The 24209-nt window shown below is 38.4% G+C and overlaps 1 protein-coding gene across 3 annotated transcripts in view; it reads right to left on the reverse strand.

Annotated features, from left to right (window-relative positions):
* LOC129274821 (E3 ubiquitin-protein ligase ubr3-like) overlaps window positions 1-24209 on the reverse strand; it is a 78819-nt gene that overhangs the window by 48578 nt on the left and 6032 nt on the right. For 2 of the 3 annotated variants that reach the window (XR_010295545.1, XM_064108842.1), the window contains exons 4-16: window positions 23701-23802; window positions 22665-22804; window positions 21338-21566; window positions 20531-20719; window positions 19692-19825; window positions 15248-15400; window positions 13915-14004; window positions 13149-13277; window positions 12193-12245; window positions 9774-9907; window positions 8420-8505; window positions 7666-7725; window positions 6459-6622 (exon numbers count right to left, since the gene is read on the reverse strand). Coding sequence is in view for 2 of the 3 variants with exons in the window: in XM_064108842.1 (XP_063964912.1) it covers window positions 6459-6622; window positions 7666-7725; window positions 8420-8505; window positions 9774-9907; window positions 12193-12245; window positions 13149-13277; window positions 13915-14004; window positions 15248-15400; window positions 19692-19825; window positions 20531-20719; window positions 21338-21566; window positions 22665-22804; window positions 23701-23802 (1663 nt within the window). In the remaining variant the exon portion in view is untranslated. Of the gene's footprint in view, window positions 1-6458; window positions 6623-7665; window positions 7726-8417; window positions 8506-9773; window positions 9908-12192; window positions 12246-13148; window positions 13278-13914; window positions 14005-15247; window positions 15401-19691; window positions 19826-20530; window positions 20720-21337; window positions 21567-22664; window positions 22805-23700; window positions 23803-24209 lie in introns of all 3 variants that reach the window. The other variant, XM_064108841.1, reaches the window with a different exon arrangement.

Raw genomic sequence — 24209 nt, forward strand, 5'->3', positions numbered from 1 at the left:
GGTAGTCGGGGCAGGGTCGAGTGGTACCCCGATATCGTCCAGACTGCTTCAGTCTATAGAGTAGAAAAAAAGAGTGAATTTAACAAGGTTTGTTTAAAAATCTTAATAGATTGGTTTAATAGGCTTGAGGGGCTAGTAACCGGGGCAGGGGCGAGTGGTAGCCCAATACTGACCAGACTGCTTCAATCTATAGGGTGTAAACAGGGATGAATTCAACAAAAGACCTTGATAGATTGGTTTAATGGGCTTGAGGGGCTGGTATAGTGGCCAGGGGTGTGTGGTACCCCGATATCAACCAGACTGCTTCAATCTATATGACGGAAACAGAGGGATGAATTCAACAAAAGACCTTGATAGATTATAGGGTAGAAGGGGATGAATTCAACAAGTTAACTTCATAGCACAAACAACAAGAAGGTTGACTCACTAAAAAGGTTCGTTTAAAATACATGGATCAAGTTCATTTGCTCTTTATAAATTGATTACTTATCAATTCAGAGAAATCATGAAAGAGAGAAAGAGAGAGAGAGAGAGAGGGGGGAGGGGGTAACTCCCTTGATGTTCATGTGAAAATTATGTAATGTGCAAATATGTCACAACTCATATTGTTACTTTAATGTCCTTACATGGATTTAAACTATCTCTAATCAGTCAAGGAAACTCCCGGGTTTCACAGATCGTTTGAAAAATCTTTTTTCCGAGATAGTTATGTTTACCAAAGCCTGAATCAGCGCTAAAAAAACCGTCGCCCTGTGTAGTCTTTCTCGGCTGTTTTCAGACCCTTATGTCTGTGTGCAAAACACTCCGTAAGCAAGAGCGGTGAAAATACATGTGTACGCGTGTATCTCCTAAATACTGTACATCACTGTCCATTGTTATCTGTAAAAACACGTGCCTCTCTCTCTCCCTCCCTCTCTCAATTCCCCCTCTCTAATTTATTTTCAAACATTCAATTTACGTAATGAATAAGTAGACCACATTCACCGCCGTAAATTCAATGCAGCAACATGTAACTTTAATCCATAATATCCAACTTTCATGTAAATTCCTGAGCATTCATTTTCAGTTTATGATCTGCTGCACAATCCACGATCAATACATTAGAATATCATTTCCACTAGTGTCGGCGGAAATTATGGAAATTACACCAATTATTAGGTCGATATGCGAATTCAAAACATGTCAAAAATAGGTCTGTCCTAAATCAATCATTGCTCTGGCTGACGAAGCCAATTAAGAATTGGAAAAAAAATTATCGTATTCACCTTCAAAACAAACATACTGCAAAGTATTTGGGCTAGCGGTCACCAAATCAAGTGCATTATATAAGTCTGCCTGTCAGCTCCATGCCAAAACTTCCCCCAAACTTCCAGCCCAGATGAGTAACAAGCAATAGATAAAACGAAATCTATCATGATGATCATGATCATAATTCTCCATTCTCAGGCAGATCGACATGATCCATGCTAGCAGTGAACAGGGGTGAGATCGATGATATTATGAATGAAGATCGAGAGCTGAAAATCATGTCCACATGGCCCATGCTCTAGATGGTAACACCGATATCACTGACCGAGAGCTAGTTACCATGGGAACGAATATATTTTCCAGAAATAACTTTCAGCCTGATCATGCATGGTATAGTACCGCATGGTACTTTACACACATTATACACGCAGTACACACACACACACCGCACGTTCTGCTGTTGCAGCGGAGTATCGCGGCACAAAGGCTGAACGCAAAGACTAACGTACTGTTACGAAAAATTTTGCTTGCATTTTTTCATCATAAACGTGTCTTCTTTCTTCAATAGCATCTAAGCACCACGGTGGCGAATTTTCTTATCTAGTATATAGACGAGAAATTTAATTTTCTTTAACATATTTGAAAATAAAAATCTGCCACCGTGGTGCTTTTTTTATATGAATTTTTTAGTGAGGGTATGTCAGAAACCCCATTCACTTTGTATAGGAAAGCTATTCGGTGAGATCCTAAAAGATTACGTCATGTGACGATCGATCCCTGTTATTCGAAATACTGTCGCTCTCTCAAAACCGGGAGTGCTCCTGACTGCTAATTAGGCAAAATAGAAATTCTTATTTTCAATACGCGTAGCTGACAATCATTGTTAACCCTTTGCGTGCGGACCCGCGAATCCCGTTACCTCTCCCTGCGGCGGAGCCGTTTTGGTACATTGCTGGTATTTGGATCTGTGGCGGTATTTTCCCAATCAATTGCTAATTGCGCCAAACTGATGTATTTTCAGGATTTTTAGTAAATGTAAAGATGAAAGATCATACATTTTTCTTTCTAGAAATACAGGTTTCGCTTCTCAAATCAACAGAATAGTTAAGAAATTTATGAGGAAAAAGTCGTGTTATTTTGTAAAATCTTCGCTTTTCCCCCAAGTCAATAGGCGCTGTGTACAAAAATGCGTAAGGGCAATCAGCACGCGCGGACAGGTCGGGTTCGATCGATACCGCTTTGTTGTCTGCTCTAGTGCTTTTTTTCATTGCCTATTGTCCTGCTACTCATGAATTGTCTCTTTACCTCCTTGTAGAGAGATCATTTGCAAAGTGTATAATTACAACGATAATCCATTTTGGGTGAAATCACAGCATACCAAATAACTTTATTTTCCAGAATGAATAAAAAAGCGCGAATTTTCCCTTGCAAGTGCGATGATGATGATTTAACACCGCGCAACGAAAGTCCGAAACTATTTTGTGATTTTTGGGGGGCCTTCAAGACGGTTGCCTCAACGTTTCACTAAATATCGTCTTTGGTATCTTTTCATAAATTATGGTTTGTATTAAAAAAAAAATTTGTTCCTGAAGATTACATACCAGTATTCGATATGTTTTCCGTTGCAATTTCAAAGAGTGAGGGTGTAAATAAGTTTCAAATTATATAGTGGATCTGAAATCATACCTCCCAACGCTCTCCTCGTAACATCTAAATTAAAAGTGTTTTATTATGTTCCTCCATTTTATTCATTTTTTTAACCGTTCTGGGTTTTTTCACAGTCGAAAACAAAATTAATAAATAAATCATGAAAGATTTGTATCCCGTTTTGTCTCTTTCTTTCTTATTTCCTTTGAAATATAAAGAAGACAAAAATAATAGCAATAAGATGAGAGAAGGAAAGAACGCGGGGGGGGGGGGTTTCAAAGTGCACCAGGGGCACTGGAAAGCTACTGAAATCATTTTATGTGACTGGCGGATGTTTTTCTTTTTTTTTTGGGGGGGGGGGTTATTGCGCATTTGTCAATATAAAGTGTAGGCTACATGTATTGAAAAACGGTACCAAGGCATTTTTTTTTTCGTTTTTCCTTTCCCTGGTTTCTAACCTGTAACAGAATGTATTATCTACCGCTTTCATTCCCTTTCCTATATCTTAAGTATTTCTATATCCCCTCCCGTCTACACCTTTTTTCCTTTTAGTTCTTCTCATTTATATGTATCGTCTTCCTTCTCCCCGATTTGGATTACGAGGTATATACCCGCCCCATCCCCCTCTATCCATTCTCTCTGATTTATTTCTTCTCGGTACCTGTCATTTTACATTACTTCTAACTCCCCCCCCCCCCTCTCTCTCTCTCTTTCTCTCTCTTCATCGGAAATCGTTCCGAGAGTATGCCTCCATTTTGCCAACTTGTATTGATCGGAGATTGTTGCATTTGTGAGCCTCTCATCCTATTGCATCGTGGCCATCATGTCGAAAATTTAGGGGAGGGGGGGGGGGGTTTCTCCCAGATTCTAAAAAAAAGTCCCCAAAAACCTTTTAAAACTACTATTGTAACTGTCATTTCACAATAAATTCTATATCATCTTCCATTTTCAATAACGTGGGTAGATATCTATCGCAAAAGAAAATGCACGACTAATCTATTTTTTGTGAACTTGGGGCTTAGGGATATGGCAAGACAGAGGCCTCCATCTTTCACTAAAAGTCATTTTTTAAAGATTTTTTCGTAAATTATATGTCTCATTTAATTCGATTTGCCCCGCAGCTATTGTAATAGTAAAATAATTTTCTTCCTGAAGTTTGCTCACCAGTATTCGATTTGTAATATCCTGAAATTATTTCAAAGTTACACGAGTAAGAGTGACTAAAATTGTATAAGTCTGAAATCATACCTCCCGACTCTCTCCTTGTCACTTTCTACGTTTCTTTCTTTATCTTACTTTTCCCTCAAAAAGAGCCATGCTAGCAACTACTAAAAGTAAGAGAAATTATTTTTTCTTGAATAAATTATAACCATCTGCAATTAAAAGTGTTTTTTATTTGTTCTTTCGTTTTGTTCTATTTTTTATTTGTCTCCTTGATTTCACAACCAAAAACACATGCAGTAATCATGGTAATAAATAAATCATTAAAAAAAATCATAATAGTAATAGTATACAGCGCTTAGAAACATTTGTATTAAGCGCTATATAAATGTTGCATATTATTATTATTATAATAGAATTCATTTTTGCCTCTATCGTTGTAATCGTTCAATCTAATAGTACAGAAGCGGCGGAGTTGGTAGGAAGTTTCAATCCTCACCCCTTCAGCAACATGTACAAAAAATCCGAAGTCTATATAAATTTGTAATTTTTCTTTTGGCCGGTCTACTCCCTCCAACTATCCGCTCAACCCCTCCATTATCAAAAACGCTCAGCGGCCCCTGTTTTTTTATGTAAGAAATCAGATATTTTGGTTTTGATGCTAACCAGGGTAAGTGACCCAAATGTTTGTTTGCAGTAACGGGAACAAAAACGGGTGGGTCAGATTTTTTTTTCTAAATGAATCTATTCTACCACGCTTTTCGCCGGTTAAAAAAAAAAGAAATTGGAAGAAAAAAAAGCAGAAAATCGGAGAGAGGAGACAAACAAGTAATATTAGAGTGCAGGTCAGAACATTTCTATCTGGAGGGGGGAGGGGTATGTCAAAGAAGAATAATAATAAAAAGTCACCAGTTTGACAAGGGTCTGAGGACCGAGTTGCGACAAACGTTGTGGGATTTTTTTTAGTAATCTATAACCAAAAATAAAGTCATGTTGTTATTCGTTTAAGTGGATATTCATGGATTTTAGCAAAGCGCACTTGTCTATTAACCCTTTTATCTCTGTCTCTCATTCTCTCTCGTTCTCCGTGACATCTGAACATTTTTTTTCTATAATTTCCCAAAATGGTTCTTCTTTCATCCTTATATGCATCATCACCAAGGGGAAGCGCTTTGAATCACTGACGGATGTCATAAGCACCTACGTGTTGTTGGTAAATGAGACAAAGTTTGTTGTTTTTAGTTCCGGTATGTTGGTCGAAATAAAAAAACAAGTATTCATAAAAGCTTTTTGTATTGCTAAGTGCGAAAAGCATTCAATAAGTCATCCTCTCGATAAACACTAATCTTTCTTTTGTTCGGGGTGTTGACCATCTGTATCCTGCTCTTTTCGGAAGAATTTGTTTGAGTGGCCGCCCTGACATTCTTTTGTTCGGGTAGTGCGGATATCATGAAAAACATGGACGTTTCCCTTTTGAAAAGAGCATAAGATGAATGGTGCGCTAAACTGCTTTCTTTTTTTCTTTTTTTACAGAATAGTAGACAAAAATAATGAGAAGAAGAGAGATGATTATATTATGGGGAGTGAAAAAGTTCAAAAGTGCACCGAGATCAGCTCAAAGTACTAAGACATTACTCTCGTACAAGCTTTTTAGTTTTTCTGAAAATACAATCGATCGATGAAACCGAGGAGATATAATTCTAGAGTGAAATCTCCTTGATGAAACAAATAATAAGACGAAAATGGTGAATAAACGCGTAGCTTATTACGTGACGATCTTGCAGAAAAGATGTTAGTGTACGATGTGGATCAAATCACGTGATCCGAACAAATCACGTGATCAGGCCTTTTGCGCGCGCGTACGTGCTCGTCACCAAATTTATCCGTCCCCGTCTGAATCCAACGAAAAAATCGAGTAAAGTTGAAATGATTTCCTATTTTCGGGATTTTTCCCCACGTAGCTGTATATTTTTTTCATTTTATTATCGAAATAGGTTTATAAAGGAAATAGTGGCAGAGGTTTTAGTACATAACAATTACGAAAAAGCTAAAAAACTTCATCGAATTAGACCAAAAAAATCTCGGCTTCTGTAGAAGCCCGTCGTAGCTAAGTGAACGACTCGCTGGGCTTCTGTGGAAGCCCGTCGCACGCAAAGGGTTAAGGTAAATAATACCATGCAAGTGAAACTATAGACGTAACACAGTCAAAAATATATTTTTTCTATTTTTGGGGGCTACTTTTATAAATTTGCGAAACTGCAGTGAACAGAGATTTCCCGGGCTCTTAAAAAAAAAAAAAATTCCCGGACTCTTTAGAGCATGTCGGGGGCAAAATCGCCCAGAGCCCCCTTGTTATTCTTTCCTGGTCTAACATTAGTATATGAAAGATCTTAGGAACTCACTGATCAGTATATCTATCCAGGGCACTCTGGAAGTCCTTGCGTTGCATGGACCGTAGCATCGTTCTGAGAGGATCAAAGTCCGTGTGCCAGATGGACGGCTTGGGAGAGAATTTACCCTGCTGGACGCCGTCCACCTCGGTCTGGGGGTCCTTGTAGTCTGCCACCTACAGGAGAGATGGTCAGAGGTTTGAATACAGTATGAACATATTTGCCCGTGTTCTCAAAAGACGTTTTAGTTTTACCATGAAGCTATGAATCCAGTGACCAGGTAATAATGATTGGGAAGCACTTTGAGCAGTCGTAGATTGATAAAGCGCTGTATAAAAGCCAATTATTATTATCATGGCACAAAACCATAGAATATGTAGATGTTTGTACATAATAATGCTTATTTAATCCCCTACACTAAGAAGAGTCTGATTACAAATGCGCATTTTCGGCAAAGGGCGCCTAATTGAAGCGCGATAACGTGTGAAATCTGTATAAGTCATGGTTTTGTACCATGGTACGATTGAAACCTCTTTTGAGAATACAGGTCACTGGGGTCCAAGTCAGTGTTAAAATTATGAGAAGCCAAAAATGACAATATTGTGTTTACATGGCATCATTTGTAGGTACCTTGTCGAAAGTCAGACCTGCGTCTTTCGCACGGGAATCCCACAAGCAGCCTTTCAATACCAACTTTCACATTCCATCATTGACAAATCAATGGAGAATGCCGGAAAGCTGCTATGAAAAGACGCAAAGGCCCAAATTCACAAAGGTGGTTTTGATAACCATCGGTTGAACCCATGGTTTAGCAGATTTCCTGTATAAATTATGCTTATTAACAACGTATATTAAATAATGTCCAATGCTGATGCCCGCTTTTGTCAGAGTGGGCCAAATTGATGCCTGTAACCATGGTTAAATACGCTATTATATTCATGAGTCCACTGATTGAAGTGTGGACTCATTAATTCAAAACAATGGAGTCATGAATAAAATAACGTGGATAACCACGGCAACAGCCGTCAATTTGGCGCCCTGTGACAGAAGCGCGCATCATCAGCATTGGACATTATTTAATGTACGCAGTAAATAAGTGTAATTTATACATTTATGCATAAACCATGGGTTCAAGCGATGGTTTTAAAAACCACCTTTGTGAATTTGGGCCAAAATGTCTATTGCAAGAATACGGGCCTACATGCATATTTGTACTCACCTCTTTGAGAATATCATCAAAATTCCCATTTGATCCAACAAGCCCGGTCTTCTCCGGGATGTAATTTATACTGAATTAAGGATAATAGAATATATTTATTTGAAAGCAATTTTACAGTTAAAAAAATATAAGACAGACACACCTATCTTGGACTACACAATATTGTGATCTTTTTATTTTTTTATCACCAAAGGTAATATTATATACAATTTACCAGGTTTTGGGAAAGTATAGTTGGGAATTAACATCCAACATTAATTAGTTTAACTTTCAGAAGAGCAAAGCCACAAGGAAAAAGATTATTAGTGTCAGACCAACTGAGGATGAATAAGGATTATCCGAAAAAACTCCTAAAACATACATGTATTGCCTTATTCATAGCAAGAAAAAGGAACAATTATGCTAAAAAAGGGAGCAAATATACCAAACACGGAACAGTTGGAATCTCTGTGGCAATAATATGTGGTGTGATTTGGTCAGAAGATGGAAATTTATTGGGCACACACTAAGGGGGGAACCTGCAAGCATCTGCAACACAGCATTGACCTGGGCACCAGAAGGGAAAAGGAAAAGGTGCAGGCCCAAAACAACTTGGCGGCGAATAGTAGAAAAAAAAGGACCATGGCTGGATGGAGGACATGGACAGAAGCCAGAGCTGTGGCCTCTGATAGGCAAAGGTGGAGACGTCCGGTGGAGGCCCTGTGTGCCTCTAGGCATCTGGAGGATAGGTAACAGGTAATTTGGTAAAGGATATCTTATCCTGCAGATGACTGTGGGTTCTGTCTTGCATGCAGAGTAATGTCACAATCTCATCCCTCAACAGCTCAGCCTCGGACATACCTGATGAAAGAAAAAAAAAAGCAACTAAACAACTGAAGACGGACAGTCAACCTGCCCGAAACGTCGAGTCTCTCTACTACTCATCATCTCTACTCGCCGACTCAAGCCAGCATCTCATCATTAGCTCTACTACTCAAGCTGTTCTCAACTCATCAATCTTTCCTGGTTTACAGTCCTTTTCAGGACTACTTTCAAGAAAGAATACTCTACTCTCAAATCTCCACTTTCTCGCCTATCCATTTCTTCTCTTCCTCTATCCACTGTTTCTATAACACTTCACATGGTGTACCGTAAACCACATCAGCGATTAAACAACGTAAGTTACAGATTTCCATGGTGATCATGAGGGATGTAGTCCAGGCTGTTACTTCCGAGTCAAGAGACCGCTGGAGAAAAAATTCTCCCTTAGACTTTCCACATGTCACTCGGACTGAGGCCAAGGTCAAGGCCAGTAAAAGGTGGCCTCAAGGCCGGCATTGACAACATCCCTGGTGATCAATGAAGCTTTACTAAAGTACATGCAGTACGCAATGATTTCACAATTTTGTAACCAATATGAAATAATAATAACTGAAATAAAAGACAAAATTTTAAATGTAGTAACTTTGTTCTTCCTTCTCCAATTTTGATGAAATCTTCAGTTGACTCTATCTGCTCAAATCATCTTATTTTCAGCCTGGAGTATCGCTTTAATGATCTCGAATATTGTTTGTGGCTGATCTTGGGGGACCTCAATAAAGGGGCGATCACCCCCAAACATTCTATTTGGGAGCGATTTTGGCTCTGATGAGGGCAAAGCTGCTTGTTCATTATGAGACTCCAACGGGTTCCATGACAATTGCTCTGATGGCAATTGCTCAGCAATAAATTATTACTTTTTTTCATTTTCATTCATTGGTTTCTGCACATTGACACATTAACAAAGAAAATACAATAATACAGGTAATAAATTAACTGACAAGCAAAACATTGAACAATGTTGCATTTTTCTATTACATATGGATTAAGGTTGCAGGGGCTGCCACTGTAAGCTAAGCTTGACTGCGTGACTGCCCCAGAAAACAATTACAAATTCTTAACGTAAGGGTACAGGTGCATAATGGCAAGGGGGGGGGGGCAAATGCTTGGTCGTATGACTAACTTCAACACTGGATCTAACATAAAACCCTATTGCCGCTCTAACCCTAACTCTACATCTTTGAAGGAATAACACCCCTAACGACCATCGCAGGAGCAAGAGTCATGTCACCTTCTAACCAAACACGTACCTAGATGGGTTCTTATGCTGACAAGCATTGCAATATGTTGAAGGGCGCCCTCTAACATGGACATGACTTTGTCTGGTTCTAAAGAGCTGGCTGGCTTGTTAGGGTCCACTACAAGCCACTCAAATACATTGAATCTGGGAATGTAAACAGAAGAAAATGAAATATGAATCAAATGAAAATGTATCATCAAACTTTAAAGGAGAATCCAGCCTTGGCTATAAAATGTTGTGTTGGGAAGGAGAAAAATAAATTAAACAGAATGGTGAAAATTTGAAAGAAATCGGACAAGAAATAAGAAAGTTATAGCTGCTTTAAAATTGGGATCACTAATAGTATGTAGATTTCAAATTGGCAACTGGGTAAGTAAATTATGACAAGGGGCAAGGACAACTTTCCCATAGGCCATGTACATTATTATCAGGGAATGTGGTTTTCTTCTAAGTACCCATTCCCCTGGGGCAGTAATCTAAATATAACCCATACAGGTAGTATATTGTTTAATGTCCTCATGAAAGAAAAATATAATTTGAAATAAAACTTTGAGGGAAAATAACATTTTAGCCATAATATGTAGTGGAGTACATGGAAGAGTAGTCCTTGCCTAACATCGCTATGACATCCCATATGCGGCCAATTTGAAGTCTCCATGAGTATAGTGATTACCAATATTTACAACTTTGAAAAATTCATAACTTTCTTGTTCTTTGTCCAATATTGTTCAAACTTTCACCTATCAACTTGTCTGATTTTTCTTTTTCTTATAAAAACAAGTTTTTATTTGGGTTGGATTCCCCTTTAACTATGTACCTAGATCCAGTTTGTGTTACATGTAAGAATGTGCCACATAGATTCAAAGCTGCTTATCGTGCTGGAACAGCACTTTGCAAATATATGAATATCATCCTAGAGGAGTGGGGGGTGTTTCACAAAACTTTTAGTGTGACTTGGAGTGGCACTCAATTCCCAGTTGCGTGTGGTATAAAAGATATCGTCGCATTGGTCAAAAAATGCCCACAGGAGGGGCACTACTGTGTATTAATCAATAAGTTTGGGTGTTCCACGTCATGTGTGCATCGGCACTGAAGCACTCTAGAGGCGACCGCACACCTTACGACTGGTCTGCGACCCGATTTTGGAACAAATCGCATTTTGCTCATTTTCTGAAGATGTGAATTTAACATATCATTTTATTTGAGGTTAAAATTAATTGAAATAATAATATTATAACCATTTCTAAAGATTGCAAGCCCTTATTTCGGAGTAAAGTCCAAATTAGTTTCAAATCGTAGCCAATCGTACGACTGCTATGATGTCATTACGACTAGATGATAGCATAGTCACAAATTTGATCATAGGTATTCATATGATGATTTAAACATTACACAGTAAGATATTCCAAGTCTCAATATTAGCATCAAATTCTACAACATTTTATTCTAAAATCGGGTCGGAGACGAGTCGTAAGGTGTGCGGTCGCCTTAAGTCTCACTGAACTCTTCACGAAACACCCCAAGGTCATTGCATTCTGGCTTGTCTGCCCACAGTATGCACCATCTCCACTCCCTGGGGAGTACTCAAATAACAAGCGGTCAAGACGCTCTAATCGCTAAGCCAACAACACTGACGTTCGCATTCTACCAGGTAACACTTGGGTGGAAAGTGGCCAAGTGTGAATTGACGCTTTCCCAAAGGATGCTACTGCTCTGTCAAAATTGAATACATGACCTCTGATTTACAAGGCGAGGGTCAAAACTGCTACACAACACTTCCCAATAATCATTTTTTCTTAATTGGTATCAAGTACCAGTGGATATCACGGTCAGCAGCTCAAACCATGTATTATTCTTCATTATACAACTCCCAAGACTGTTCTGTAATCCGATTGGTCCAAATCGGATCACATGATATTCAGCGAATTGCACTATTGCATCCAAAATGCACTATCCTGCACTCTGACGTCAGAGTGCAGGATAGTGCGAGGTCTTGAATTATCTAGAATTACCTAGATAATTTGTGTAAAACAAATGATACACGCATTCTTGTGCATAGAGGACCTGAATAATGAACTCTGTGCTTGACTCGCCAAATGGATATACCGCACTCGGTCCTGTGGACCTCGGTGCGGTATATCCATTGGCTCTTCTCGCACATTGTTTAATATTTGGCCCTGCATGCACGGGCTTACGTGCATTAATTGTATATTGCCATTGAGTGGCAATGTACATATTGTACTGTAGTTACCAATTTTCTCCCAAATACAGTTAAATGGTAAAATGGTGATTTTTTTCATTCGATTGCTAAGAAAGCATGAATGGTTTTTAGCAAGCAAGCAACCAGAGGAATAATGGCTTAAGGTCCTCTCTGAGGGACCTCTCCACTATTCTACTGTACAAAGCAAGTTACCCGACAAGGAACATACCTCTTGAAAATGGTCTCCACTACGTAGTCTGGGTCTAATTGAGATGCACACACCTGTCATTAAAAAATAAAACACATTTAAGCTATAAAGGCAGAGCTGCCAAGTTGTATTTTGCATTTTCAGTATTCTTATCTCCCAAAATCAGTATTTTGACAAAAAAATCAGTATTTTTACCGTGTGAGATAAATATTTTGTATTTTTCCCCAAAAAAGTGTATTTCATAATAAAATGTTTGGCGCACTCGCCCATCACGGCACTCAAGCTGCATGCAAGCTAAAATGTGCACTGCTCTTGAAGATGAAAACAAAAAAACATTGAAACTTGTGTATATCTCACCCTGGTTTTTACAAAATGATTGAAAAAAAAAAAAAGTGAGATGAAATTACATTGATCTAATAACCATATTTGTGTACGTTTCATGAAAGAGACATATAGAGATGATTTTTCTCAATAAATTTCGATTTTGTAAAAAAAAAAAAAAAAAAAAAAGATTTTTTTTTTTTTTTTTTTAAATACAAAAAACGTACTGCCGTATTTTGGTTGCAAAAACGTACTAAATACGGAAAAATCGTACTACTTGGCAGCTCTGTAAAGGGCAATGAATTACTTGAAGCCATATTTTGTCGGGTCGGTGCAGGAACGCCCTTAGCAACACACACTTCCGCGCACCTCGCCGGTGCAGAAACGCCCTGACACAATGCCCTTATGCGCACAACTAAGGGCATTACTGCACACATGCAATGCGCAAAATTATGGTACTGAGGGTGTTCCTGAAGCGACATGATGATTTATTAAGCTTTTTATTCCTAAAGACTGATACACACTTAAAAATTGAATTTCTTTTAAAAATGCATTAAATTTTTTTTTGAAATTGAGAAAGACTTAATAACAGGTAGAAATCTACTAGGGGGGGGGGGTATTTCTGATATCTTTATGACATGCTCCCTCTGACCCACCTGAAGAAAGTAGAGATCTAGATCCCCCATCGAGGCACAGAAGTGACATTGAAGATAAGTCATTGCCTGACATTTCATCTGGACACCGTTGCGAACCCACATTCCACTGAATATCTCGCTGAGTTTGGCCTGCAAGGTGATCAAACAGCACAGAATTAAAGATTACATTCTTGTTCGCACAATATCAGCGACAGTTGTAAACTACAAAAACTCTTTACCGAACTTTTGTTGATTAGTAAGAAAGTAAAGACTGAAGTGAGGCAAGAGGACATAGTCGGCGGCAGCCAGTGTTTGTAGTCTTGCCATATCAGACGTTTTAGCATAACAGCAAAGACATCAGCTTGTATCCATCGCCTATATTATGCGGCAAAAACAATAAGTACCTGTCATTATCTACATTTTACCTTGTAGAAAAAAAAAATACCAAAAGTATTACTGTCCTTTATATCATTATCTGCTATCACATGGTACCTTTCAAATGAGAATTCAAAAATTAGTTAAAACGAACAAATGAAAAGAGAACAAGATTGATTTTATGTATAACACAACATGCCATAAACAGTGGCAGAAATTGTAATCACACTGAATAAGTATTGCATTTGAGCTCCTGAAGAAAGTTGAGTCAATGGCTGTTGACTTTGCATTACTCGATTACTATCGATTAGTTGGACAATCGGTCATTCTGAATAGATACTAGACACTGGTTATGGCTATTTGAATAACATCCATGGGATTTTGATAAATGTGACAAAAGAGGGCGCCTCACCTGTATCTGAAGTGGGAAGACCATGAGTCTTGTCAAGAGTCCCTTATCCAGTCTGATCTTCTCAAAGTCTAGGCCCTGCAGATTGATTGCCTAATACAAAAAAAGGGGGAAAAAATCATCAGCATATAATTACTTCAGGGAATTATAAATGTGCAGAACTGTAGAAAACCTTTTTGAAGTAGCAGTCAAGAATATTATAATATCTAAGCCTGAGTCTGGAAAGCTGGAATGGCAGACACTATCTGATTTGATTTGATTCTGGTAAAATATTCCCCATTCTGATGTTCCAATGAAACAACTCATGATAAAAAGAAAAAATTCCATCTAAGATTAAAATGATCAGTGTGCTTGCAACTTAGCTATCTCACTCTACTGACATTCAAACTGGAATTATTATTATTATTCATTCGGCATAATCAAACACATAAATAACATATACAAGCAATAGGATAAGATCGAGAGTCACATGGATGCCGGGAAAGGAAAAAGATTAACTAAATAACTATAACCCAAAGGTCTTCCTTTCCAATCCATGTGACTTTAAAAATATAACATACATGTAATATTGTTGAAGAGATGACAAAAAATTAAATTAGAATCAAATAAAGAATCAAAAAGAAGAAGTGTCAACCTGGGTAGAAGTAGAGCTCACAAGAACAAAAAGAAATGGAATTTAACTAATGAACTGGGACTAGCATTGATGTATCTATTAATTTTCTGGTACAGTTTTGTCATTTTTCTGATGTCTTGTGTGACTGGTGTCAGCCATTTTTTTTTTAGTTTTTCACCAAAATGGGCTGTAGCAATCTCCATGTAATCGACCTTGTTGGACAGCAAATTAGAAATGGCAAAGCACCCTCTACTGCAATAATAAGTGAATGATTTGGCATCATCAGTGAATTTGACAAGAAAGTGAGGATATGTGACATACTAATCCTGCAATTACAGTTCGGAAATCTCTTTTTCAAACACTTATCATATAAGATAAAGGAATTTTAGCTCTTGAGAATACAAAATGATTCTTATTTCTTATTCTTATTTCAAATATTCTGCTTAATATAATGATGATCCTTCTCTATCAGGTTGTGAATTTTATAATAATTAAGTTGCAGATCATTTTTGGTTGAATGATATTTTTAGTCACTTTATCTGTGATTCATACCATGAATGTATTTGATTGTTATATTATTTCAAAAAATATTAAATAAATGCTGAAGAAAATAATGTTTTTTTCTAACATACACAACTTATCAATGAGGGCAAACTCTTCTAAGAGCTTCTCAGCATGCCTCATAAAATGCGGAAAGTTTTAGAAACGTGGTGTCAAACTGACCTGACTGAGGAAGTTGGAGAAGTATCGCAGGAGAGGCAAGTGAAAGGAGACCTGGAGAGGGTGCAGCTCCCTCGGTAGTCTGCTATCGGCCAGCCAATGGCAGAGCTCCTTCAGGCACGCCAGCAGCATACCAAAGGTGAAGTTTGAAGCATTCTGCTTGCACAAGAATGGAAAATATAGTTTCAATGATACATCATGGAGACGTAAGGGCACTGCTGGGGCCCGTCTTATGAAGAGTTGCGATTGACGCGATCATCACAACTATGGAAAGCCAGCACAGTCAACATATAAGATACATGTTTGTTTAGATTTTTTCTAGATATGATGTATAGCCTACTCATACATTCATTGATGTCTTGACAATTCAGTATGCTTCTCTTCGTTTACATTGGACATTGCACAAGTTTCCGACAGAAAAAAGTTATGTTGCGGATGGATTTCCATAGAGTTACGACTGATCCGATCGATCGTAACTCTTTGTAAGATGGGGCCCTGATGTTCCTTCGATGAGAATATTTTCAGCCAGATCCGCGAGCGTCATGGTGTATTTGTATAATATGGACAATTTGTGCTTTTTATACTACATACGCACAAGTTGAACCCTGAAACATGACGTAATTCCATCATGCCATCCCGAGAGGTGGGTTGACAACATTAAATCATCATCATGCATTATCAATCTTTATATGACACCTAGATAGATCCTTGTCATTTGATTGGTTGTTTGATCATTCAGTCCATTTTACAATGACGTCATCAACCGTGCAATTTTGGATCCATTCATCGTGCAATTTTGGATCCATACGATTTGTCCACTGCATGCGCGCACCGCTGCAGGCACTACAAGTAAGGTGTTTGCAGCGCGCATGTTGTATGTACGCGACAATCAACTGACCGAGTATATTTTGCATCGAGATTGATAAATTTCATATGAAAAATAACATATTTTTAAGTGTCATATAAACCAAATATTGAATGTTCTTTTCATTCGTGCAATGGACAAAATACTTCATTCGGTGAAAGATAAAATAATGATCCATTCAACTCGGCTACGCCTCGTTGAATGGATCATTTCATCTTTCACCTCATGAAGCATTCTGTCCATTGCACTCATAAACACTCATTATTTGTATACTGTTTCTCTTCCAGTGATTACAGACCCCATTCAGAAGATAGTTGTCCAGGGGGGTGTTTCAATAATATTTAATTATGACTTAAAGGAGAATGAAACCCTTGAAACCAGCTGAATCCATATCAAAGAAAAAAATCAAAGAAACATATTGTTGAAAGTTTGAGGAAGATTGAATGAATAATAAGAAAGTTATGAGCATTTGAAAATTGAGATCACTAATGCCATGTAGATCCTCCCATTGGCAATGCAACCAAGATCTGTGATGTCACACACATACAACTCCCTCATTACTTTAGTACTTATTTCACTTATATTCTCACTTTTATAGAGTCTATCACAAGGTGAGGTGTTCTCTTTATGAGAGGACAAGTACAGAGGTTTCACAACATTATATCAATGATGAATCGTTTGTCATATGATTAGAATGAGCAAAAAGAGATGTTTTGGGGTACATTTTCAGTGTCCAAAAGGGGAGAGTTGTCCAGTTTTGGACACTGAAAATATACCCCAAAACATCTCTTTTTGCTCATTCTAATCATATGACAAACGATTCATCATTGATATAATGTTGTGAAACCTCTGTACTTGTCCTCTCATAAAGAGAACACCTCACCTTGTGATAGACTCTATAAAAGTGAGAATATAAGTGAAATAAGTACTAAAGTAATGAGGGAGTTGTACGTGTGTGACATCACAGATCTTGGTTGCATTGCCAATGGGAGGATCTACATGGCATTAGTGATCTCAATTTTCAAATGCTCATAACTTTCTTATTATTCATTCAATCTTCCTCAAACTTTCAACAATATGTTTCTTTGATTTTTCTCTTTGATATGGATTCAGCTGGTTTCAAGGGTTTCATTCTCCTTTAAAGTTGCACTTAAATGCCTAGTTGCGTAAGGTATAAAAGGCATGACCGCATTGGTCAGTCCATGCCAAGAGCAGGCGCACTACTGCGTTTTGATCAACAAGAATGCGCGTTGCATTTCATGTACGCGTCGGTATTTAAGTGCGACTCTAAGTCATACTTCAATCTTTGTGAAACACCCCCCTGGTATCTCACTTATTGTTCTAATGATTAATCCTTAGTCTTTCCCCTTTGTCAATGACATGAACAGGTGGATGTTTCACAAAGCTGTTCGTAAGTTAAGAGTGAACTTAAGAAAGACTGGTGATCCTTTCTTTTGCGCCAAACAATCCCAAATGAACATTTAATGGTGAATATCATTTACCACTAGAAAGGATCACCAGTCGTTCTTAAAGCCACTCTTAACTTACGAAAAGCTTCATGAAATGGCCCCCAGGTTATAATATGTAATCTCACTTTTACAATTAATTCATCCATGCACTGATAATGGTAAGGGAGGGATGAGGGGGGAGGATAGTAATACCCCTTTCATAAACCCATCCTCCAATTAGCCGCCTAAGAGTAATGCGGATAATTCAATAAAAATTGCGTTCACAAACTCCGAAAATAATCCGCACTATTTTTACGAGCGCCTATCCTGGAAAAGGCGGATAATCGTCATGACAACTGCACACGCCCCCTCCGATGCGGTTGTGTTGGAAAAGGGTGGCCTTGTGACCGCACCATGGCAATTATCCGCATTATTTGGAAATGCGTTCATAAAGTCAAAATCTGGTCCCGATGCCGCTATTATGCGGATAATTGCAGCATCAAAATAATGCGGATAACTCTGGTCCTCCGATTTTACGACCAAATTATGCTGCTATTAGCCGCATAATTGGGTTTATGAAAGGGGTATCATATGATGAAGAAACTGCCAGCTTATATATATGAATTTCCACTATTCTGGAAACTTCTAGTATTGTCTTTAAAAAGAACATTCTCCTTCTTTCTAGAGCAGTTCAATTCTAGAAGACTCTTGAATGACCTCATGAAATTAACAATGTAAAACATAGCTAATCCTATTGTGATTTTCCACTGCTGGCAGGCTCTATTGTTAAGCAGTCTTTATATTGACTATCTTTTTACATTCCAGAAATAACAAAAATTACTCCGTCCCATTAAATAGGCATGCCTAACAAAGCTTTAATGAGACATTCTGGAATATTCTTAATCATTATACAGTGCGTCCCATAAAAAACGAAACCGAGGTTTATCGATGATTTATCATCTAAATCACAAATGAAATAGACGATATAAATTTCTTCCTCGATTGGACGACAGACCCAGGTGGGTGTTTCATAAAGCCGTTCGTAAGAGCGACTTTAAGAACGACTGGTGATCCTTTCTTGTGGTATATGGCATATTCATTGGTGATGGTTTAGCGTGTAAGAAAGGTTCACCAGTCGCTCTTATCTTACGAACAGCATTATGAAACAGCCCCCTGATAACTAGGCCTTGGTTACACATCATATGCCCTCTCTTTTTAATGCTCTCCTATTTTCTCTCTTCCCTTTCCCTTCTTTTCCTTCCCTCTTCTTTTTTACAGTGTATTTCACTACATGAAATACCATGTGGGCAGTCACCACACCCCCTCACCCGTCATGCCACCCACTAATTCTTAACAAGTAGAATGCCTCTGGCCGTCTCACCTGCATCACGCGATTCAATATAGCAGCAGTGCTGATTTTGAAAACTACTATAACTCGCACAAGATGTTCAGTGATACTTGGTTACTCGTATTTCCACGTTTTATGAATTAGACCAATACACTTATAGAGATATGATGGCAATTCAACAAATACCCCCAACGTGGCCAAAGTTCTTTGACCTTACATGACCTTTGACCTTGATCATGTGACCTGAAACTCGCACAGGATGTTCAGTGATACTTGATTACTCTTATGTCCAAGTTTTATGAACTAGACCAACACACTTTCAAATTTATGGCTGTAATTCAACAAATACCCCAATTTGGCCAAAGTTCATTGACCCTAAATGACCTTTGACCTTGATCATGTGACCTGAAACTTACACAGGATGTTCAGTAATACTTGATTACTATTATGTCCAAGTTTCATGAATCAGATCCATAAACTTTCAAAGTTATGATGGTAATTCAACAGATACCCCCAATTCGGCCAAAGTTCATTGACCCTAAATGACCTTTGACCTTGGTCATGTGTCGTGAAACTCATGCAGGATGTTCAGTAATACTTGATTAACCTTATGGCCAAGTTTCATGAACTAGGTCCATATACTTTCTAAGTTATGCTGTCATTTCAAAAACTTAACCTCAGGTTAAGATTTGGTGTTGACGCCGCCGCCGCCGTCGGAAAAGCGGCGCCTATAGTCTCACTCTGCTATGCAGGTGAGACAAAAACACAACAAATGTGGCTACTCACTAGATCCTTGCAATGGACAGTCATCTGCCACATGGGGGCAGCACAGGCCTCTATTTCAGCCGAGAAAGCAGTGGAGTAGGTGTTGGACTCAAACTCTACGTGTTGGCTCAACTCTCTTACATTGAGATTCATACCTGCACAGCAAAGACAAGTATGAATGTAACAGAATCTCTACGACTCGAAAAGCATGTATATACAAGTATGGTGAAAACAAAATCACGTTTGTAAGTTATTCATTCATGGTAATTGTATTTATTATGGTTGTGATTATTTTCTGGAGCAATGATATCAGTGTGCCGAAATGAAGGTAAAGAGAAAGTAAAATTTCATTAATAGAATCATTGCTTTCATCATTTTCAAGATCATAATCATCATTGTCAATGTGATCACCATCACCATCATTATTACCACCATAATAATTGTCACCACCATTACAAATTCATCATCATCATCATCATCACCATCATCATCATCATCATCATCATCACCACCATCATCATCATCATCATCACCATCATCATCATCATCATCGTCATCACTACCACCATCATCATTCTTACCATCACCCTTTTAATAATCATTGTCATCTCTATCATCATCACTAATATCACAACCACCATACAAATTTTTATATCATCATCATCATCACCATCATCATCATCATCATCAAAATCTCTACCACCACCACCATCATCATCACCACCACCATCTTCAACATCATCATCATCATCATCATCATCATCATCATCATCATCATCATCATCATCATCTCCATCATCATTATCATCATCATCATCATCATCATCATCATCATCATCACCATCCTCTTTAGTACTTACACATGAAGTATCTCAGGAACCGAGCCCAGAGAGCCATCAGATCAGGGCTGCTGAAGAACCGCTCTGCAACTGACCGATGCGATATGATATTGGTCAGATCGCTGATAATCGGCCAGTAGCACTGTCCTTTCAGGATCCTATTGTCACAGTTGACAACCTGGTGTCTGTTTCGGACCTTGCTTCCTTGACCTACAGATCAACAAAGATAATGACGAGAACGATAGCTGGATTTATAAAGCTTTTTGCTACTTTTTTGGGAAGTTCCCCCCCCCCCTTTTGCCAATTAACCATGACCACCCATTTATTAATAGCATTTAAACGTTTTTAAAAATAAACAAAGTAAATCAGGCCTAAAGAAAATGTTTGTCCACATGTACATTGACTTTTGATTGTGATCTGCAGTAAGGCCTACATAAATCAACCTACTATTGAATAATTGATTAAATTGAAGGAACTTTGTACCTTCCAGGGGGGTGTTTCACAAAGATTTAAATATGACTTAGAGTCACACTTTAATGTCTAGTTGCATGCGGTATAAAAGGCATCATGCCAAGATGACGCGTACTACTGCGTATTGATCAATCAGATTGTGCATTACATATCATGTGCCCGTCAGCATTCAAGTGCGACTCTAAGGCACACTTAAATCTTTGTGAAACACCCTCAAGGTCAAATCTTGAACAGATCTTTGTGGACCCAAGAGATTTTATTTTGGGGAGAGTCCCCTCATTAATTTCATCCAATCCTCATTTTCAAGTTTCCTTTTATATCTTTCCTCGGTGCTTTAGACCTAAGGGACTGACTGACCTGTCATGGGACACGTCATGGCTGTCTTCATGACTTGGTTGAGGGCGCACTTGATGAGGATCTCCAGCAGGCGCATCTCATCGGCCATGCGCAACGCCAGGTCCTCGTTGCTGAAGAGCTGCACGCTGATGTGGACGACCCGATTGGCCAGGAGGTTGGGGGCCCTCTCCTCCGCCAGGAACATCGCGATGCACCCGTAATGCTGGACAAACGTCGTCGTGAAGAGTTCCTTTATGCAGCGTACGGTACATAAAAACAACAATACAACTTGATGAAATTTGCAGGCATGGAACTAAAAGGGGACGGCGTGGCTCCTAATGTCTGTAGAGTACGACTAATGTTGCAATGAGCTTTTTCTCACCATATGTGAAAGGGGCTTAAAGCTTAGTACCCCATCTTGCAAACAATGATTTCATGAGAAAATCTGTAAAATCAAGCTAAATGAATCGTTGATCCAAATGTCACCATTGTTGATCTGAATTGTCAACATCATTGATCTTAAATGTAGATCATTTCAAATAAACTTTCACTCAGTGAAATCATGAAATCCAAGCTGAAAAACAATCATACTGAAGACTATTTGGATAAATACCTGCCACATGGTTAAAATGCCATGTTTATTATCCATTTCTCAGCAACTACACATTTTTTTTACCAGATTACCAGAATCATTTGGTTCATATTAATAATATGCAACATTTGTAAAGCGCTTAATACAAATGTTTCAAAGCGCTGCATACTATTACCCTCGGCTTTAGCATGGCTACCCTGATCGGGCACTCAACTTTCAAGAAATTCCTTCCTAACTTACTACACCTGGGTGAAGAGTGGCAAATGTGGCAAAGTCCGGAGACCAGGTGGTTATTTTATTTGAATTTGTTTAAACTTGTTTTTAAATTGTTAGCAAGATTGGCATTTACATGTATGTTATAAAGCATATACATGGACTTGCTCCTTTTTACTTAAATGATTTTGTCAATGTCTATAACTCAACACGTCTAGAACATCTATGTTCACAAAGTACTGAATTTATTAATCATTCCTCCAATATCAACAAACACATATGGTGAACATTCATTTGCTCATGCAGCCCCTGTTTTATGAAACAAATTCCCTGAAAACAATCAATTCAGTTAACAAATTAAAAAAAGCCCTTAAAACCTAACTTATTCAAATTGTACCGAACCTCAACAAAGTGATATCACCAACACATCTCTTCCTCTCCTATATCTTCTGAAAGCGCATAGAGACATGTGACATATTTGTTATGTGTTACGCGCTATACGAAAAGTGACTATTATTATTTTTACTATCATGCAGGCTTCACCTTATAGTCATTATCAGGCAGCATATTTAGTAGGAAGGTCACCATCTTCTGAGGGAAGCGATAGATCACTGTCCAGAATATGAATTCTTCAAGCAGGGTCAGGTGGTTCAGGTCCTTGGTCATACCAGGGTATGTGGTGGCTACAACAAGACAAAAAAGAATTAACCAGAGTAGAAATCGAAATGGTATGACACGACAAGGTCAAAACCTTCAAGTGAAAGATGTTGAGGAGGGCCATTATGCCCCCTGACAGTAAATTGCCAATTCGTCTACTGCCAACTCACCACATGGTCTAACTTTATTTAGTCTAATACCATTCCGTCCATCAACATTTCGTCTAACAACCATTTGGTCCAATCATCACTTCTACTTATCACCAGTTCGTCTATGACCATTTCGTCTAGTATCCGATTTATTTTCATTCATTTTGCCCAATTAACACTTAGTCTAACTAGACCAAATGGTATATGGACTAAATGGCTATTGGACCAACGAGTTATTAGACGAAATTTTGAGTGGACGAAATGGCAATTAGACTATGTGGATATTGGACGAACTGATGGTAGACCAAATGATAGTAGACTAAATGATAGTAGACAAAATGGCAATTGGACAAATTGGCATTACACCAAATGAAAATAAACCCCCAGACTTGGGGTTTATCTCACTGGTGTCTGTGTCTTGAGTGTCACTGTTTCTGTCAATGTCCCAGACCAAACACTGGTATCATCTTTCCCTTGGAATATATCTACAATACCCCAACATAGAACTAAATACAGGAATCAAAGGATTTCTTCAGCTTTGAAATAATCTGTTGCCAATTTGAAAAGTGATCAATTACATTTATCAGACCTTCTACAAATGACAGGTGAAGGCAGTGTGCTGTAGAGGTGAAATTTTCCCCTGCATATTAACTAGCAAACTTACAAAAATACTTCGCTCTCACAACATGGATATTTACACAGGAATCAAAGGATTCTTTAAAAATAAATTGCTGACAAGTTCAGGGAGATGTATAATACTGTTTTTTACTTACCACCAATGACAACGTGTTGGTCAGGTGAAGGCAGTGCGTTGAGGGCGTGCTTGTACAGATCGTCACTCCCGTGCATCTTCGAACCAGGATTACTGCTTATATCTAGACAAAGGAAACAAAAACAATGTAAATTAGGCCATCATCACCATTCATCATCACATATTCCTGTCAGCATTTTCCCTCTTATGAAGGGCTACTGACTATTGCATCATGATGACACTCCCTCCTACCATTTGTTTCTGTCTTGGGTATTCTCCTGATTCAGACCAACCTATACTGGGGGGTGTTTCACAAAGATTTAAGTATGACTTAGAGTCGCACTTAAATGCCTAGTTGCGTAAGTTATAAAAGGCACGGCCGCATTTGTCAAATCATGCGAAGAGGACGCGCACTACTGCATATTGATCAATAAGATTGTGCGTTTCATATCGTGTACGCGTCTGCATTTAAGTGCGACAAAGATTTAAGTCATACTTAAATCTTTGTGAAACACCCCCCCCCCCCGTTTT

Source organism: Lytechinus pictus, chromosome 13 (assembly GCF_037042905.1).
Source record: "Lytechinus pictus isolate F3 Inbred chromosome 13, Lp3.0, whole genome shotgun sequence".
In the NCBI taxonomy this organism is placed as follows: Eukaryota; Metazoa; Echinodermata; class Echinoidea; order Temnopleuroida; family Toxopneustidae; genus Lytechinus; species Lytechinus pictus.